This window comes from Lygodium microphyllum, chromosome 16 (genome assembly GCF_053477565.2).
Source record: "Lygodium microphyllum isolate KBCC chromosome 16, Lygodium_microphyllum_v1.1.10, whole genome shotgun sequence".
Taxonomy (NCBI): Eukaryota; Viridiplantae; Streptophyta; class Polypodiopsida; order Schizaeales; family Lygodiaceae; genus Lygodium; species Lygodium microphyllum.
Genome location: NC_141150.1, coordinates 128,060,307 through 128,081,068, shown reverse-complemented (window position 1 = coordinate 128,081,068; position 20,762 = coordinate 128,060,307). Strand labels below are relative to the sequence as shown.

Sequence of the window (20,762 nt, the reverse complement as noted above, 5' to 3'; positions counted from 1 at the left end):
GGAAGGAGAAGTGAGTACTCCCTTCTCTATGCCCAAAATGTGAATGTCGATCGGAAAAAAGGAGTAGCACCCAAAGAAGAAGAGTGAGATTCATGTCCAGTTGAAAACTTGTGAAATAAATAGCCTCCAAGGTGGTCTTCGAGGAGGCAATGATGAATCTTGGGAAAGAAGCGCCAACAAAAGATGCAACCATGAGAAGGAGTGCCGAATGATCTAAGGCTTTGGTGGGTAGTAGATCCTGTAGAAACAAATGTCAACCTGCAAAAGGAAGCAAAAGAAACTACATAAGATCATAAAACATGCAAACTTCGACATCAATGTTAAGTGTAAGTAAGCACTATGGACAAATGTGAATGGGACTCCCACTACCAAGTGGTAGGCATGCTAAGCATGTAAAAAAATAAAAGGAGAAATGTGTAGTGGAAAAGAGAAGACAAGCTAGAGTGTTTTCTACAAGGATCAAGTGATGTGTAGGTGGGGAGTGGAAAGAATCATGGTTAGTATCAGGGGGATTTGAACGGGAGGAAGGCTCCATAATCTGTTGTGCTGAATAGTCTCTTGGGAAAGTGGGGTTAAGTACTTTCAGCTGTGAACTCTAAGGAGAGGGCAACTCGGAGCGGAAAGGAGACTCAACAAGTTGGTCCTCAAGAGAGGCAAAACATGTCTGAGGATAATTGAAGTCCACAACAGTAGGATGGGTAGACATGTCTAACAACTCCTTAGGTGAAGGAATAGAAGAACCAGCTGCCATGTGACCAGTGGGTCTTCCTTGTTATCTTGGCTGTGGAGGGTGGATGGGAGTGCTCATACTAGATGACTCGAGACACGAGTCTTGGGCGGATTGCCCCTAGCCTTTAAACGACACTCATCTTCAAAGTGACCAGCCTTTTGATAATGTTGACAACTACTCTTAGCCTTTAAACAACACTCTTTGTCAAAGTGACCAGCCTTTTGACAATGCTGATGATACGAATTTTTCTTTGGTACATTTTGCCACCTGAGTTCAAGTCTTGACGGGGATGTTCCTTGTGACTCACTAGCTTGGTTTGGATTTGGATGCTGATTGGAAGGTTGGGTTTGCTTGCCCTTTCCTTGTTGTCTCTTCTGAGAAGATGCAACAAAGGCCCCCTCTCTGAAGCATGTTCCTTGAAATTGATCAAACAACCGAGCGTAATGCAGTAATTGACACTCAAATTCATAGAACGTGGATATTTGAGGTTGTGAGATTACCTGTTGCACAAAGTGGAAATATTTCCGCGGCATCTTATTGAGGAATAATGTAACCTGATTGTTAGGGGATTTAGGGAGCCTAGTGGTTGAGAATCAGCAATTAAACGCCAATACTTAGCTAGCTTGACTTCCAAGTCATCCTTATTAGTGATGGTGAAGTTTTAAAGCTTGTGATCTAAGTTGATGCCATGAGTTTGATCTTGTGCCCATAGCAATGAACGAGATGGCCCAGCGTTCAGAGGCAATATCAAAATGCTGAAGTTATGAGTGAAATTCAAGAAGCAAACCTTGCATCAACTCAATGATGGCTATAATGTTCCTGCTTTTCCAAGAGCGATAAACCTTATATGCACATTAGTGGGGGTTAGGCTAAGGTTATTGTCCGAGGGAAAGTTCCCACACAAACCTTGGGAATCGAATACATGTCTCATAAAATTGGACCAAGTCGTAAAATTCCACCCGTTAAAATGAGTCTTGTTTGAAAAAGCATGCTTGGCGAATGAGAATGAATGGGAAGTTGGAGGGGGGGGGGGGTAGATGGGTGGTGTACAATATGGAGGTGGATGAGTTGGATTTGGTGGGGCGGGGGTTAGGTAGAAAGAGGTTGTGAGTGTCCAATGGGTGCTGATTGATACAGAGGCATTGGAACGTGAATGTTTCCATAAGGTGCCAATGGGGGAGGTGGAGGCATTGGGATATGTAAGCCTTGTTCAAATCTTGGTAGGGAAATGGAAGAATGACCAGTCAGGCCACTAGGTAAGGCCATGGAGGCAAACTGTGATATCCATTCGGGGACGCTCAGATATGTTTGGGGTGCACTCTTAAAGGGACACCTAGAAAGTGTGTGGGGGGGAGGCCGAGCCTTCATCATGGATACGCTGCCCAAATAGAGGGAAGAAGGAAGCCTCAAGGCTGTGTCTAAGTGTATTGAACTTCCCAAGGTGCAGTGTGGTGGAACATGTGATGCACTCAATGGCGGCTGAAAGGAAGGTGTGTGAAGATAAGCTAGAGGTTACACTAAGAAAACACAGTATGTACGACTAAGACTGAAACATGAAGACTCAGACAGAGACAAGTGAAACCCAAATCCTAAACGCAAAACGCAAAATCACAAAAGCTTAAAACTCAAACATAGAGACAAACACAGTGAGACGAAACTTTGAAGTGAATGAATGCTATAAATAAATGTAAGAATGTATAAAATGCCCAAGGGCAGAGCAATGCAGTGTCAGAGAGTGACGTCCATCAAAGATGGATCCTAATTGCTGTGACCACTAGTCGGAGTGCGGAAAATACCAAAGCCGATCATCGAAGTGTTAGGGAATTGAGGCGACAATAGGAGAGGTGTTTTCTGATGTAGATGGCTTGTTGGACAATAAAAATGTAGCTACTGTAGCAATTGCTTGGGAGAAGAGATGGTAGCAAGCTGTCGCTTGGCACCAGATGCTGAAAATACAGGTCTATTAGGTGCTATGATAATACAATAGATGGAGACCTCCAAAGAACAAGGCGATGGTTGAAGACAGGCTGCACAGGACTGTTTTGATAGTGATGGTGTTATGGGAGCACTAGACTGTACTCAAGAGACTAGACTAGATGCAACATTTGTTACAAGAATTCTGATTACAAGATAATCCCACGTAGAGGCACAAGGTACAACGATAACTTAACAAGATACAGAAAATCCCACAACTTGGGACCGCAAGTATAGACGATAGGACTCAACAGGATATGAAGGATCCCATAACCGCGGACCGTAGGTATGGATACAAGATATCAGAATTACAAGTTCTCCCTCGATGGGGATGAACAAGATACAAGGTAGTACTAGACAAAATCTTGTACTACGAGATTATAAGGTGACAAGACAACATGAGTATAATGGAAGACAAGACAAGACTAGATACCATGACTAGACAAGAACTAGAATTGGAACTCAAAGTTACTTGCAGGTCTCCACTCCTTGAGCTCCCAAGATTGGCATTGGCAAGACTGAGGAGCTCTATGGTGAGTCCTTTTTGGAGGGTGACTAAAGATCTTCTAGAATGTTCCATGATGACATCATTGATGATGTAGGAAATAACATGACATATCTTCTAGAAGGTTCTATGATGACATGGCAAGGGTAGGTTTGCATGTTTGGCTCGAGGATATCTTGTTAAGGGTGCATTCGCATGGGGTGTGGTTTGTATGGCATGAGCAAGAATTAGTCTATACACTTGATCATGGCATGTTCGTGATGACACATGGGTTGCAGTCGATGATGACTAGACAGCAAATGGTAGGTGGGTGATGTCTAAAATTTGCATGGTAGAGTGAGAAATATGCACAAAAAGATTAGGTGGAATGGTGGGTAGCCCGGCTATTCATAGATGTTGAAGGGTGCCCCAAAAAATTAGAGTTTTGGGGGACCACTAAAACTCTCTTGAACTCCATATGAAAGTTACGTTTTTCATTAATTAAGCATGTTTAGGGGCTATTTAAAAATGCTAATTAGCTGTAAAGCGTGTGTCAGCTCAACATCCAATCTTAGGTTCAAAACAGAGCCTAAAAGGAAAAGGACGGCAATGTTTACCCCAAGGCGTCCCACCTCAAAGCAACCAGGGCATCGGACAAAGGGTGTATGTGGACTTGATCATGCAGCCTCATGTAAGGTAGGAACTAACACTTGAACTCGTAGAATGTCAGTAATCTAGGTAGTGAGATAATGTGCTAGATAAAATGGAAGTATTTGTTGGGTAACTTGTTCCCAGAAGAATGTGACCTGATCATCATTTGACTTTGGGGAGCCAGTAGTAACAAACTCGGTGAGTAATTGCCCATATTCGGTCAACTTGACTTTCAAATCATCCCCTTCCTTAATGGAAAACTCCTGAAGCTTAAAATCGAGATTGATATATTTAAGGCGATCTTGAGCCACATAGCGGTCAATGAGATGACTCCAACACTAAGATGCGAGGGGAAAATGCTATAATTGAGAATGGAACTCAAGAAACAATCCTTGCGTTAACTCAACATTGGCTGTGGCATTGTGAGCTCTTCATTGGCGCATGTGATTGGGGTGAGCTAATTGAGGGTCCGGTGGTATCAACAATGAGGTCCCATTCTTTAATGGAAAACTCCTGAAGCTCAAAATCGAGATTGATATATTCAGCTTGATCTTGAGCCGCATAGTGGTTAATGAGATGACTCCAATGGTCAAATGCGAGAGGAAACTCAAGAAGCAACCCCTGCGTTAACTCAACATTGGTTGTGGCTTTGTAGGATTTCCATTGACGGATGTGATCAGGGTGAGCTAATTGAGGGTTCAGTGGTACCAACAATGAGGTCCCAAAGTCCCCAAGATTCAAGCACTTGTTGCATGAAGTTCGACTAAGTGGTGAAATTTGATTCATTAAAACAAGTCTTATCCGTGAAGGCATTCTTGACCGTGGCAACAAGAGTGGTAGTGCTAGGAGATGGAGGTATAGAATGGAGGTAGGGTGGATAGGAAGGATAGGGAGGTGGAGTGGAGTACACTTGGAAAGCAATCCCAAAGTGCCCACCATGCATACGAGAAGTGTGCATAGCGGATCCAAATGTGGGCAAGGGTAGATTGGGTATGGGTATGGTTACCACCTATGGAGCCCAAGGTGGAGGGATAGGGATACGGGGAGCAATGGATGGAAATCTCTACGTAGGAGTGACCCAAGGGATGTGTGACGATAATCCATAAATACAGGATGGATATCCTTTGAAAGGTCATATGGGGGATCTGTGAGCGTTCAGGGATAGTGAGGGGGATGCCTATCACAAGCATCCCAGACTGGAAGGATGTGGTAAAGTGGGGTTATGTGGAAGGTACAATGTTAAAGTGTAGCATTTCACCTAATGGTGCACCAAAGGTAGAGTGATTGGAGGGTACGTAGATGGTGGGATGGAGAAATAGTGTTAGAAGTGGAGATGAAAGATTCTACCCCTAGTGTGCTTTGAGCGGAAGTGGAATGTAATCTAAGATTTTGGAATGAGGATGTGAGTAGATCAGAATTCGGAGAACATAGTGGTGGGATGGAAGGGAGTTGAGAAGTGTGGCGTAGTTGCTCAAATGAAACAGATGACAAAGATGTACTTGATGAAGGGTATCTGCTTTGAGAGCCTCCTCTATTAAAGTTAACATACTGAAAACCATCCGATTCTCGCACACCAAAAGGAGAAACAAGAGAGGGTTTTGGCTCATACGACTCAAAAGGGTTTTACGAACCTAACATAAGACTTAGCTGAGATAAAGGAGATGGATTGCTAGACATGCCGAATGTCGTGGTCCCTCGAAGATTAGAGAGATGGCTAGTCTCACCAATTGGTCTAGACGAAGTAGCAGCACTTGTTGGAGGAGTGTAAACCAAATTATACGTGATGTGCAAGTACTCCTCAAACTCTTAATATTTTCAAAAGAGAAGAAGATGGTAAAGGTGAAGGTGTGTCTACCTTCTCCTCGAGATCATAATGCCTTTTTAGAGTCTCCAATGATGAAGAAGCTTGATAGGGCATCATAGGATCCAAAGAAGAGGGTGCCTGAGACATTATGAGTTAGAATTGAGTCACGTGTGAGTCTCGCACAAAGACAAGTGTCTACAATCATCATAGGATACTCTTTCTCTGATACCAGGTGAAGATATGCTAGGGTTTGCATTGAGGAAACATAATGTGTACGACCAAGATTGAAACACAAAGACTAAGACAGAGACAAGAAAAACCCAAATCCTAAACGCAAAATGAAAAATGCGAAAACTCAAAACTCAAGCATAGAGACAAACACAAAGAGAAGAAACTCTGAAGTGAATGAATGCTGTAAATGAAATGTAAGAGTGTATAGAATGCCTATGGGCAGAGCAATGCAGTGTTGGAGAGTGACATCCACTGGAGAGAGATCCCAAGTGCTGTGAGCATTAGTTGGAGTGGTGTCCTAAAAAATGAGGGTTTTGGGGGACCATTGAAAGTCTCTCGAACCGCACACGAAATTTGTGTTTTTCATTAATTAAGCATGTTTTGGGTCTCTTTAAAAATGCTAATCAGTTGTAAAGCGTGTTTTAGCTCAACAAGGTGCAATAGAATGTGAAGGTGGGATGGGTGAGAGACCAAAAGGATTTGTGATGGGTGTGGAAATGGGAAATAAAGTGGGTTTCTTTTGTCCAATAAATGCTTGAAATTGAAAAGATGATTGTGATGAGGATGTGGATGCACCTGCTTTAGTTTTACCATGAGAAACAAAATCATTTGAAGGACAAGGAGGTGAGGGGATACTTGCAACTTTTGCTTTCAATTGAATACCTTATTTTGAGTTAAATAAGAAATATCTGTCATCTTCATTGCGCATAAACTAAAAATTATTATGGGTAGTCCCTTTATCAAGAGGATCTCCCAACACTCCAAAAAAAGAGCAATTAGCATGAAGAGACGTGTTTATACGTGACACTATATATTCCCTGTCAATTTTCACTTGTGGATGGCCAGTCCATGGTGGAAATTCCGTCTTTCCTGCATGCTCAGTAGTTTGATGCAATGAAACTAAAGGAAAAAACTCGGTTTTACCTTCAATTTGCTGTTGAGCCCTATGCATGAGAATGAGATTGTACTCCACAATTGAAATCTCGTATGATCAATAGATTCCATGGTAGTTTGAAGTCTCTCCACCCATGCTAGATTTATCAGAGGCAAGCTGGAAGGCCCACTATTGATTGTTTTTGGACATGTTTGGTTGTGGAGATTGAAGCATTGTGGAAGTGTTCAAAGTCATCTAACGCTTTTGTTGTTCTTGCTTTTGCAGATGAGCTTTTTGATCAAAGTCCTAGGTATCTTAAAGAGAACTTGGCTATGATACCATGTGAAGAAATGCTATAAGCGGAGAAAACACAAAACCAATCATACTACAAAGCACAAATCGATAAACATAGGACACGGTTAGGGTTAGGGTAACTTAGAGATAGTGAACACAATGAATAATGAAGTGAATGACTACTGAACATACAATGTGCATGCAGAAAACACACTATGTAGTGAATATTGAACCTCGAACTCTCGTATCTTTGGGATCAAGGTAGAGGTTATGAGCTGGAGAGTGTCTTGTACTCTAAACGGATCCTGAAACATAGTACATAGCCTAGGTGTATTGAACAGCCAATGCAGCCAGAGAGGCTGGAGTTGATGCAAACAGGCAGTGAGGAGAGAGAAAGACTAAAATAGAGGTACCTGAGGAGAGAGAAAAAGTGCAGCAAGCTGATGATGATGTGGCAGGCTGACAGCAGCCGTAGATCACAGAGGTTATGAGCTGGAGAGTGTCTTGTACTCTAAACGGATCCTGAAACATAGTACATAGCCTAGGTGTATCGAACAGCCAATGCAGCCAGAGAGGCTGGAGTTGATGCAAACAGGCAGTGAGGAGAGAGAGAGACTAAAATAGAGGTACCTGAGGAGAGAGAAAAAGTGCAGCAAGCTGATGATGATGTGGCAGGCTGACAGCAGCCGTAGATCACAAATGTAGTAGTTCAGCAGTTCACTAGTTGCAGATGATGTGGCTGATCAGCAAACGGAGCAGAAGTTGACGTAGACTACGCAGTGGAGACTGGAAAGAGGTTTGAGACTGATGTAGACAGGAATGGGCAGCTTCGGATGAGATGTCCTTTGCAAACAGGGGTGGGTAGCGAAGCTAGAAGGCATGAAACTTGCAAAAATGAGATTGAGGGAGAATGGTGGGTTGCATGCCTATTTATAGAAAATTTGGGGCACCCAAATTAGAGTTGTGCATGTGGGACACAGTAACTCTCTAGGATTATGTTTCTTTTTAAAATAAGAAGGTTTCTTCATTAATTAAGCGTGTTTTGGGGCTATTTAAGTCAAGCTAATGTAATTTTAGCCAACTGTAGGTTGAGAGCCGGAGAAGCGGAGATTGCAGCTAGGTGATGAGGAAGGCTGGAGTGGTGATGGCAGGCAGGAAGCAGGAGAAGGTGGCACATATTTTCAGGCAGGTGGTGGAACAGGCTGGAGTGGTGGGTGGTGGGCTGGAAGTGGGAAGAGGGGTAGGCAGCGGGCTGCAAGTAGCTGGGAGGCAGGTGTCACATCAGTGGCACAACAGCAGCACAGGGCCATATCATCCTTTGCTGATGATTATCTGCTAACAGGCAATTTACAAGTCATTTGAACTGAATGTGGACTTTTATTTAGTAATTAGTCAAGGCATCATTTTTCATTGCATAGTGTGCTTGCTGTCGCCACCAGCCATATTATTTATCAGTCCTTGTTAGGCCTGGTGGATGGAAGCCACTTTGATATGTGTGGGGCCCGAGTCTAGTATAAAGGCATGAAACCCTGTTCTGGTTTGCTAAGTAGGTCATTATCTCCTAGTTCGAATAATAAGAATTTAGCTTTACAGGTGATGGGTTGGCTATTTTTCCTTCTCTCCCCCATCTCCCCATATTCAGTATGACGATCCTACCCTCTAGTGTGGCTAGGCTAGGAGCTCTTGTTTTCATTTACTATTGTAGCCCTTTGATTTCTAAAATAGGAAACATGTATAACTTATTGGCTCTTTAACCAATACAAATATATTGTCCCACAGAAAACAAAGTGGTCACAAGACTGTTGACAGTACAATATCCTGTGTCACTGATGAGCTATGCAAGATGAATTGATAGCCCTTTAAACCTTAAATGCACCTTGATTTTCAAATCTGTTTTGGTGAGTTTTTTGCTTTTAGGATCAATGGAGAGAGATGGTCAGTGGCAATTTTTGTGTGTTTTGGAAGTTGGAATCAGAAAGAGTTGAAGCATTTTTGGCATGTTTGTAAAACATAAAATCTTTGGCAAATCCTTGTTATATCTTGACAAAAGATGTAGACCACTTATATGATCCTGGGAGCACACCTAATACAAAAAATATGGAGTACTCTGCAAATTGTGTTGAATTCCATGCCTGTTTTCTACATTTTTTCAAAGTGTGGGGAGTCTTCTTTCAAAATTTTTTCACTATACCTAGTAAACTTTTTAATTTTGATTATTTCCTTTTTTTTTGAAAATAGCCAAGTCGCAAATCCTTTGGGTCTAAAATCATCATTCATAGACACAAACTGTAGCTCAGTATTCATGCTTTCCATTTTTGTTTCCTGCTTGCAGAAGGGTGAGGATAAGCCAGTTTCAAAGCAAACGAATGTGTGTCCTGACTATACTTTTAATCTGCTATATTGTGCGAGCAAAGGTGATGTATATGGAATTGCTAAAGTGCTAAGACAGGGAGCTTCCCCAAATGCCATGGATTATGACCAGCGGACTGCTCTACATCTTGCTGCCAGTGAAGGGCATATTAAGGTGGTTGAAGTTTTACTGAGTTATAAGGCATCCGTCAATCCAACGGACCGTTGGGGTAGAACAGTAAGATCTCAAGCTTCTCTGTAGTTTTAACAGAGTGGTAACATAAAACAAATACAAAATTGGGGAACTAACAGATGATAAAGAGTTATAAGTGGTTCAACTCAAATATGAATTATAATAGAAATCCTTCCCATTTTCTGGAATTACATATGTGGTTTGTTCAAGGGGCTTCATAGCTGCTCCCCTCTTATGTGTTTCTTATGAGACCTTTTTGTGACATACTCTTTGTCTTAAATGAAGGTGTTTGTAGGCTGCATATGTGGAAGGGTCTTGATTTTGGAGAGAGAGAGAGAGAGAGAGAGAGAGAAATGAAATGATACATTAACGTCTACAGAAGGCCAAAATGACCTATGAGACCATGAGTTACAATCATGTGTATGATGGTACAACTGTCTGGGCAAAATATGTAGCACAAAGCAAAACAAGAAAGGAAACTAACTATGGCTGTGTGTAAAACATAGAGCTCTGTCTAGTAACAATGAGCTCCAAATGGGACAATCTCATGTGGGTATGGAGGGCCTAGCTCTAGCACGAGCAATAATCCCTTGTATCCGCCTATGAAGGTGTCGTCGGTGTTTGTGTCGAGGCCTAGGACGTTTGGATCGGCTAAGGTGAACGGCTCGATCAATCAGTACTCCTTGTTTGTGTGTGTTCCTCTGGCAGTGAGAGAGGCTCTCGTGTGGACTCTGGCTGTAACTGTATTGAAGTTTTTTGAGTCTCCTTTGCAAAGAAGTCTGTGAGCTACCTTTGTGAAGGGCCTCGGTGTCCTGGAGCAGCTGTACTCCTGAGAGAGAGAGAGAGAGAGAGAGAGAGAGAGATGTCGTCTGACAGCCCCATCCTGCCGACGGCCGTCTGCTGGGTGCAGTCCATCTACGCCGCCTGCTGTGACCAGGGTTTCGCCCCGCTGCCAGCGTCTCCAGCGCCCTGGTGTTCGCGCTTTCCCCACGGCCTGGCCTACGCCCGTCAGCTGACACCGGAATCTGTAGAGCAGTTGCCGTCCTCTCTGGGCCTTGGTTGATGGCGGCCATGTGACCTGCCCCTTCACCTTTGTTGTCATCCCGTATCAGCTCAGGTAACAGATCAAGTGTGACAGAGCAGGGTAAACAGATTTCTTCTTTGCCTCAGTGCGGATCAGTAGTTTGTGACAGAAGAGAGAAGCATGGCTAGCCTGGATATGGCTTTTATCGACCAAACGGTAGTAGCCCTTGGTCCGGATTCTAATACAGAGGAACAAGGGAATATGGTTCTTTGCACAGAGAAGATGCATCCGGCTCCTGACTTTCAGCCTGCGGGTAAGCGCTCCAAGCATACGCCCGAAGAGACAATGGGTAATAAGGAACGTTCGTATGCTCAGGTTGCCTCTGACTCTATGGATTCTCAGGACATTGACTGGGAGCATTTGCTGGAGTTTGCCAACACTCTGCTTGGCGAGTATGTCCAACATAATCATGAAGCTTTTTCGGATTCTGGAACTGAAGATGTTTTGGAAGCCACGGTGGACCCAAAAACTGTCTTGCGTTCTTTTTCGGTGTTTTATGAACGGGCGGTTATTCTCTCATTCCAGTGCTTTCCCATATGCGCCAGTGGTTGCACAATTTACTACAGCGAGAGTGTGTTGAGGAAATTTTTGTTGGGACTCGAGGCTTCTATGAGGTGCTGTTGAAATCTGAAACGCATCGGGCTGATCTTCTGTCTAAACTACCTTTGTTCTTTGATCGCCGTTTGGTCCATGTGCCATGGCGCCCGATGGCAGACTTTCAGCGCCTGCTTCAACGTGAATGCTTGGTGTGGGTTGAAGTGGAAAATTGCACGACTGTCTATTGGCCTCTGTTAAAGGATGCCATGGCCGCTGTGGGAACTGTGCTACTGCTCCCGAGCTTAAGGGCCATGAATCGCAACCGTTTATGTATATTATGGGACCCTGCTAGGAAAAGGCCTGCTTGGCTTCGTATTAATTGCTATGGCATGCATCCTTTGCACTTTCGTTTGAAATGGGCCAACTTTGCAGGACACAGTTTTTCATGTGGAAAATTGAGGCATTTTATGGCCAAATGCCCAGAGAAGCAACCGCCGTCAGATGCTGAGCATGTTGTGCTGCCTACGGAAGACATGGTGCTTGATGCTCCATCACAAGATGCAACCCAGCCACCTAAAGTTCTGGATAAAGGTAAACACCCGGTTTCGGGTTTGGATTCCCTCGGCACTGATTGGGCAGAGGCACGTTCCAAAAAAGGTAAAAAGGTTGATGCTGGCGTGGCAGCTACTGGGCCTAATGTTTCACAAGATTCCATGCGCACGTATATGCGCAGGAAAGAAATATTGTCTTGCGAGCACGTTGCGCATACTATGGTTTCTTCTGCTACTTGTAATCAGTCTACCAGGACAGTCTATACCGCCGGTCCAAAGGGTCCACCCGCTAAGTTGGCTTTTGATTCTCGAGGGAATGTGATTACACCATGGGATCGTCGTTATTCCCGTTCCATCCCCAAGACAGTGGATTTTCCATCTACCTCGAAAGCTGGCCGTCAAAATTCTTTTGCTGTGTTAGCTGATTTTTTGGATGAGGGTGTTCTTGATATTCTAGTAGAAAAGGTTAAATCGAGGCAAGTTGTGCCTCGTTCCTGATCTTCTCTTTGAATACACATGAAGATAGCCACGTGGAATGTGCGAGGCATTTGTTCTCGCCATAAACAACATGCCATGTGGACTATATTACATGAGAATCAGTGGGATGTCTTGTGTGCGGTAGAGCACAAGAGTCACAGTGAAGTTGGAAAAGTTGTGGATTGCCATGGGTTTCGCCTGTTTTATGCAGGGACACACGCCGGGCATTATTCCGGTGTGCTTATGATTGTGCATGAGAAATATCAACCGGTTCTTATTAAAATGATGTACATGGGCGCTTTGTGGTGGTTGAAGTTTTATTTGAAGGAGAGATCTTCTGGTTGCTGGGCCTATATGCTCTGAATGACCCTTTACCCCGCCGGGATCTTTGGAATACCTTGAAGACCTCCTTGTCACTTGGCAGACGAGGTTTTTGATGGGAGATTTCAATATGTGTGTTGATTCTTCGCAGTCCACTTTAGGGCATTCGGTGATGGACGCTCCGGAAAGTTGGGTATGGCATGAGTTTGCTCTTGCTGTACTTAAGCAAGATCTATGGTCCTGGCTACACCCTTCTGCTATAGGGTTTACTTTCCACTCGGCACAGTATGCAACTACACGGTCGCGGTTGGACCGCATGTACATTATGCTGGATGATGATTTTCTTCTTGAAATGCTAGAAATGACAGTCTTGCAGCAATATGCCTTGTCAGACCATTTCCCTCTCCAGCTTGAGATGCTTGCACAACCTATTGCTCCTTTTATAAAATTGTTGGATAGACTCCCTTTACGTTTCAACTCCTCTTATTTGAAGCATCCACTCTTTCAAGGTTATATGCAGCAAGTGATTGATAGATTCTTATTGGACTTCGCCTCGGAGGGCACTGCTTCCTTTGAATGATTGCTCTCTAATGTGCAGCGGATTGCTCGGCAGTATGGGATCCACCATGCCTTTCTTTGTCGGCGGCGTCGACACGCAGTGGAGGACTTACTGGCTTTGCTTCGCTCGCTGTTGGTGGACACTCCAGATGATGAATTTCTGCTGTCACTGGCAATGCATTTGACTAACCTTATTAAAGAGTTTAAGTTGAAATCCTATCAGAAGGCCAAATTGCAAAATTTGACTGAGACTTTGCAAGATAGTGCTTGTCAAGCTCATAAGCTCTTTCGTGCTCTGCATGCCTCTCCTGCTCGAGAAAATATGACTAGGCTCCAGAATTCAGAAGGTGAAATGGTCACTGACCCTCAGACCATTGTCAATATGTGCAGGAATTATTTTCTAGATCTTCTTGGTTCTTCTCAGGCACCTTCTGATCAGGTTGCACATGCACGTTCAGTCTTCTATGATATGGTCCGCCATCAGGTTACACTTGATATGCAAACTACTTTGGAGATAGATATTTGTGAGGAGGAGGTTATGGAAGTTTTGTTGCACCTGCCTAAGGATAAGAGTCCCGGTTGGGATGGTCTCACGAATGAATTCTTTGAGAGTTCTGCTACCCAACTGGTGAAGCCATTGATGGCTATGTTTCAGCAGGTTTGGGAAATAGGGTTCATGCCTTCCTCATGGAAAGAATGGCTTATCAAATTGCTTCCAAAGTTTCCTTCGCCGTCGCTGTTGCAACATTGGAGACCAATCTCTTTGATGGGCTTGATGTATAAAATCTTTTCCAAAGTATTGGCGAATCGGCTCCACAAGCATCTTCCGGCCATTGTGCATCCTCTTCAATATGGTTTCATTAAGGGCCGCAACATTCTGCATAATATCTTAAATGTGCAAATGGCGATTGACTATGCAAGGCACTCTAATCAGGAAGTGGTATTGGTCCAATTGGACCTGGAAAAGGCTTTTGACTATTTAGACTGGTCATTCGTTGCGGAACTCATGTCTACCATGGGCTTTGGCACTCGGATGTCCCGCTTGATCTACAACATTAGTGCTGCGGCTTCTTCGCGAGTTATGCTAAATGGTGGTGTTACAACACCCTTTGTCCTTGCGCGCTCTGTGAGACAGGGTTTTCCTCTGAGTCCTCTCTTCTTTCTCCTGGCGACTCATCCGGTTCTTTCGATGTTATCCACCATGGCAGCTTCTGCTCAATTGGCCGGATTGTCTCTTCCTTTTGGTCAGCACTTCATTTGTCAATCTTTGGCTGATGACAGTTTTATGATTTTACATGCAGACAAGGATAATATTCGCAAAGCATTAGATGTCTGGACGCTCTTTGGTCAGGCTTCTGGTCTTCGTATCAATACTTCCAAATCAGCTATTCTCAGTTGCACGGAGCTCGATTTACAGTCAATGGGCTGGCAGGGCCAGGTTATTCCCCGTGGTTCCATTGTCAGGCATCTTGGGTACCCTTTGGGTGTTGATGTTCGGCCAAAACAACTGCTACAGTGGATTTCACAGAAATTGGCAGCGAAGTTTCTGTATTGGAAGTCGCAAGCTTGGCCCTTCCATGTTCGCCTCAAAGTGGCTCAGATAATTATGCTGCCAGTGCTGACATATTTCTTGCCATTGTTGCCCTGGACTCCTACCACTTTGAATGCTCTCACGCGGCCCATTCGTTTCATGTTATGGAAGAAGGATTCATTGCAGGCAGGTATTTCATGGATTTCGTGGTCGCATACATGTACTCCCAAATGTCTGGGTTGGGGGGCCATTTTGGATGTTGAAACTCATATGTTGGCTCTTCGTTGGTCTCTTTTTCGTGCCATGTGTGTGGAGGATCACCCGTGGGCCGTGATAGCCCATTATTTTCTTGAGGACCGCGGGCTTCTGCATGGTAATACACAGATTCGAAGCTCTTGGTGGCATGTTCTTAATGCAGACTCTCGATTTTCGAGTCCTTATTCATCCCTGCTTGTTCACTTGGTCGGCTCCTGGCAATTGGTTCTCCAGAAGACGAGTTGGTATCCAGCGGAGATCCGCTTACATACTAACTCTTTTCAACTGGAATTCTTGGCAGCCTCGAGATTACTTTCATGGGAAGGCAAACAGGAGCTCCAGCCAAAATTTAACCACATGGCCCATTTGGGATTGACTTCTGTTGTGCAGATGCCACCCTTGCCAATCATAATGTCTTTATATCGTTTCGTACTGCCAGACGACTTTTCCGAATCCCTCGGGGATACCATAATTTGTGGGAACAGCTTTTGTTAGTCCTCTAGAGCAGGCAACCCTTTCCTGCCCTTGCTGTGGATCGCCCTTGGCAGGACTGGGCACTAGCAGACCGGTTGAATTTTGAAAAGGCCTCGGCTAACCAGGTGTACCATCTTATGATTAAAGATCATCAATGGCTGGTCACTAAAGCCAATACTGTATGGGGGTTGCGGAAATCTCAGTCATGGTGGAAGGCAACTGTGATGGAGGGCTGGGTGAACAAGACACCTTTCAAATGCAAGGTCTTTCTTTGGAGGGTAATGATTGGTGGTCTTCCTCTTGCCTCGGCCCTTTCCAAGCGTCGAATCTCTAACGGCAATTGTTTCTTCTGCACCACTACTGTGGAATCGGCGTGTCATCGATTTAACTCTTGCTCTCTCGCTAAGAAAATCTGGTCGCTTTTGTCAGCGGTTTGGTGAGCTGTGGTTGGTTTCTTGATGAGCCCTTTCGATTGGGTTTTTGTACGCCCAAAATACCCCACACCGGCATAGTTGCATATGAATATCTTGTTCCATTTTCTTAGATACTGGGGATGTTGGTACAATTGGACCACTCAGAATGCCTTTCTTTTTGATTCTGATGCAGCATCGGGCATCCATGGGCATGTGGCCCGTGTGTGTGGAATAGTGTTATGGAAAATCTCCTCTATGATGTCAGCAGACCTGGTTCTTTCGGATATTGGTGCTCCCTGGCTGGCGATTGTTTGCTCTATTCCAGTTGTTCCTTCTGTCTGATCTATTAGTATTGTTTATGTAATAGGTTGTTCTGGTTGTTCTGAGAGCCTGCAGGTCTCATGTACATAGTAGTTACACAGAGAGTGAGAGACAGAGTATGCTGACATGATGGTCTGCTGTAATAGAAAGTAAGAGTTACAAAGAGAATGTTGACCTGATGGTCTGATGTAAATATTCACTATCTAATTCAATTTTCTTCACGAAAAAAAAGAGAGAGGAGAGAGAGAGAGTGTGGAGAAGATGCCCTGTGCGCCTAGCCCTACTGCCACCCATCTGACTTGCGGGTTGCTACCGCTGCCTTTGCTTGGACCTACGCGCCCTGTCGGATGGAGCTGTGTTCGTCGGGCCAATCCATGCCCACCGGATCTGACTGTCCCGCTGTGATCCTCCTCATCGTGCAAACCTATCTTCGTCAGAGGAAGTGGGTCTCGTCCAGGTATTGTATCCGCCTAGCTATCAACACTGCCTACTGGCGTGTGACCTGCTGTTCTAGGTCGCCTTGCTCTAACAGAGAGAGCGATTGAGAGAGAGAGAGAGGGCGTGTTGTCAGACCAAGGCACTGTGGGTCCTTGCTTCTGTGCGCCCGCCTGGCTCGTCTGCATCTGCTCATGCCTGCCCTGCCTGCGATCAGCTGTCGCCCTGCGCTGCGTGCCCTTCCTCCCTGTGCTACCCTGTTCTGCGACAGTGTAAGAGAGAGAGAGAGAAAGAGAGTGAAGGCCACTTCAGACAGCCAGCTTAATAGTGAACTGTTAGTTTGGAACTGTGCAGAGAGCCTGTAGCACATTCTGAGGGTTTTTTGCACAGAGTGAGAGAGAGGCAGATGAAGAATTTTGGGATCGGAATCTGCTTCTACTATGGCAAACCTGCAGGAATCTAATGGTATCGATATGGCCTTTCTCGATCAGCAGATTGGGCAAGGGAATGACAAAGACTTGGCTGACTCGGATGGGGATTCGTTGGCAGATGAGCCCGGGCCGTTGCTGGATAGTGAAGAGATGGGCAAACGTTGTAAGATGTCAGTTGAAGAACCGGCCTTTGGCCTGAATTTGCTTGAGTGTGAGGTTCATGTTTCATGTCTGCAACCTATTGGGTCTTTACAGTTCATGCTGGCCACTGCCAATCATCTTATGTCAGATTATGTTCACAGTAATGAGGATAAAGCTAACACATTACCGGAGGGGGATCAAGTAGTAGCAGTCATGGGAACCGACCTGGTCCTACAATAGATAGCTGCTTTCCATGAGAGGGCAGCCATATTTTATTTTATTGGAAGGACTCCTTTGATCACCAAAATTCGTGCTTGGCTGCAGTCTATGCTTGTCAGTTCTGAACAGTGCCCAGATGATACTTCGGGGCATATGCAAGTTCCCCTGGTTGAAGAGATTTATGATGGCCCGAAGGGTTCTTTGAGGTTCTGTTTCGTTCTGCGGAAGTACGGGCTCTTGTTATGCAACGTATTCATTTGTTTATGGATGGGCAGCTAGTTCATGTGGTCCCTTGGAGGCCCATGGCTGAATTTCAAGACATGGTGAGACAAGCTTGCCCAATTTGGGTAGAGGTGTTGGATTTTCCTGCGCATCTTTGGAGACTTCTCCTGATGGTACTGAGAACCCTTGGTGAGGTTCTGGTGGAACCTTGGCTGGCCTCCCGTAATAGGAACTGGGTATGTATGCTGTGGGATACAGGCAAACCTTGCCCGAAAAAAATTCGTTTTGAAGTTCCAGGCTTACAAATGTTGGTGTATGAGTTGAAATGGGATACTTTTGCATGACATTGTTTCAGATGCAGTCAGTTGGGCCATTCCATTTTGGAATGCGACAAAAATACGGAGGTAGTGCAGGGCCCTATGGATCAAGATATGGAAATGCAAGACCACCACACTCAACACATGTTTCAGAAAATAGTACTTGATCCAGAGCACCTTCCCCAACAAGATTGTGAGGAAGGGCAAGAAGAATGACCCTCACGAGGGTGGGGAGCGTCCTTCGACTATGGTAGGGCAGAATTTGTCTCCTTGGGAGGATTCTTGGGTCACTGTGGTCCGTCGTAATGCTAGGCAAGATTCTCGATTGAATCATGTCCATCCTTCGCCACCCCCATTCACTCAGACCTTCCAACGCAGAGGTAGAGGTTTTTATATGAAACCTCAATCTTTGCGTACCCCAACAGTGGAAGATAGAAGGACTTCTGATTCAGCCTTGCGATTCGATGCACGTGGAAGGCTTGTGCCTCCTCGGGACGTTTTTTGCTCCTAGCAACTGCAGTTGCCTTCCCGAGCTTCGATTGCAGGTGTGCAGAGAGTAGATCTTGTAGATGTTATACGTACTGAAATGGAGAGATAGCAAGCTGTCAAGGCTATAGATGTAAAAGGGAAAGGGAAAGCGATGGTTTAGTAGTGTTTCTTATTTCCTGATTGATCATGAAACTTGCTTTGTGGAATGTAAAAGGTATTTCTTCAAGCAGCAAGCAATATCGGTTGTGGAAAGTTATGCTTGCCGGAAATTGGGATGTTTTTTGTGTTGTGGAGCACAAACAACATTCTTTGGCTGGATCTTTTTATGTGTACAAGGATTATGTGGTCTTTTTCAGTGGTCGCGCTCCATACAAATCGGGAGTTATGTTGGCTGTCAAATCCTCCCTGCAACCAGCATTGGTTTCTCAAGGTATCCGCGGCCGATTTCTGATCCTGGAAATATGTTATGAGGGGGAGGTTCTGTGGATTGTAGGTGTGTATGCTCCTTCTAATGCAAGGGACCGTCGTCAGCTTTGGGATGACCTGCACTACCTTGCCTTGGCTTTCAAGGCTTTGTTATGGGTGACTTTAATGCCTGCGTTTCTGCAGACCAGGCAACCTCTCTGCATTCGGTTATGGATGGTCCTAAGCGGCAGGCTTGGGATGCTTTTGCAGCGGCATCTTTGAAACAAGACATGTGGTCCTGGATGTATCCACCACAAGCCGGATATACTTATCACTCTTTTTAGCATCCAAATACTTGGGCCAGACTAGATAGAATCTACATCTTCCAAAGTGACTTCTTTCTTCCTACAGTCATTGATATGCGGGTGGAAAGACAACATGTTCTGTTAGATCATTACCCTTTGGTCCTGGAAATGAGCTACAAACTTGTTCATGCATTCAAGGCTCTCCTTACCCATTTGCCTCTTCGGTTTAATCAATCTTTTTTGCAGCAAAATCAGTTTTTGGTAGATGTTCAACACGTGATAGCTTCTTTTAGCTTGAAGGTTCTATCTACAGGAATGGAAGCATGGGTGGTTTTTAGGAATAATGCACGAGCCTTATCTCGTCAATATGGTATTCACCATGCTTCCTTGTTTCGAGCTGAATTGCAACATGCTCAAGCTTTATTAGCCCATTCCTTGGCTTTGTGTCAGACTGGGGATTCCGATGATGACTTGCTCACTTGCATTGAATGGCTGAAAGGCAGGGTCCAATCTCTTCAGGAAGAGGAGTATGCAAAATACAAATTGTTAGCTAGAGCCGAAGCTTTACATGATAACAAGAGTCAAACTCATCAATTTTTTGCTCGTTTGCATTAGAAATATGCCCGGAAAATATTGTGCCCTTAAAGGATGGGCAAGGTAATATGGTGACTGATCCTACCTCCATTATTCGGATGACTGTTGACTTTTATCGGGCCTTGTTGGGTCCGCAAGAGATCCTTACAGATGCTGTTCTCTGTGCTCGAATGTACATTTGAGGCCTGGTTAGTAATCAGGTCTCACCAGAATGGGTGAATCTAATGGAGGCCGATATTTCTGAAGAGGAAGTGGAAGAAGTGCTGTCTCACTTGCCTTGAAGGAAAAGTCCAGGCTGGGATGGGCTTCCTAATGAGCTGTTTTCAGCCAATGTGCAATTGCTTAAGGACCCATTAACTCGATTGTGTCAGCAGGTGTGGAACTCCGGTATGATGCCTTCAGATTGGAAGATTGCAGTCATCAGGTTATTGTCCAAAGTTCCCTGTCCGTCCTCTTTGAAACAATGGAGACCCATTTCAGTTATGGGATCGTTATATAAAATCTTTTCCAAGATCATTGCCAACAGATTGCAGGAAGTATTTCCGCACCTCATTCATCCACGTCAATACGGTTTCATTAAAGGTCGGAATATAATGCACAACATTTTGAATGTCTAGCTGGGAATCGATTATGCCAGAGCTTCTAGCCAGCAGGTTGTTATGCTTGAGCTGGATATTGAGAAGGCATTTGATCATGTCAGTTGGTCATTTTTGCAGCAATTAATGTCTACAATGGGTTTTGGCCCCCGTATGATTTCTCTAGTTGATACCATTAGTCAGGGTTCTGTGACCCATATTGCTCTTAATGGAGGGATTACGAAGGAAATCGCCTTATCTCGGTCTCTTCGGCAAGGCTGTCCACTCAACCCCTTGCTGTTTGCTTTGGTAACTCACCTGATGCTCTCATTATTAGATAAGTTGGCAGCTCAAGGTGAGATAGTTGGCTTATCTCTTCTTGGCGGTGATTAGTTGGTGGGCCAATCTTTGGCTGATGATTCTTTTATGTTCCTCAAGGAGGATCCTATTAATGTCAGTCGGGCAATGGTGGCCTAGAACCTTTTTGCTTTGGCATTGGGTCTTCACATTAATACTCAAAAAT

General features: G+C 44.6%; 1 protein-coding gene across 10 annotated transcripts in view; it reads left to right on the top strand.

Moving 5' to 3' along the window:
* Positions 1-20,762, top strand: part of LOC148023417 (serine/threonine-protein kinase VIK-like) — a 250,602-nt gene that overhangs the window by 72,207 nt on the left and 157,633 nt on the right. For all 10 annotated transcript variants that reach the window (XR_015693647.1, XM_087696367.1, XM_087696365.1 and 7 more), the window contains one exon: positions 9,375-9,629. Coding sequence is in view for 9 of the 10 variants with exons in the window: in XM_087696367.1 (XP_087552493.1) it covers positions 9,375-9,629 (255 nt within the window). In the remaining variant the exon portion in view is untranslated. The remainder of the gene's footprint in view (positions 1-9,374; positions 9,630-20,762) is intronic.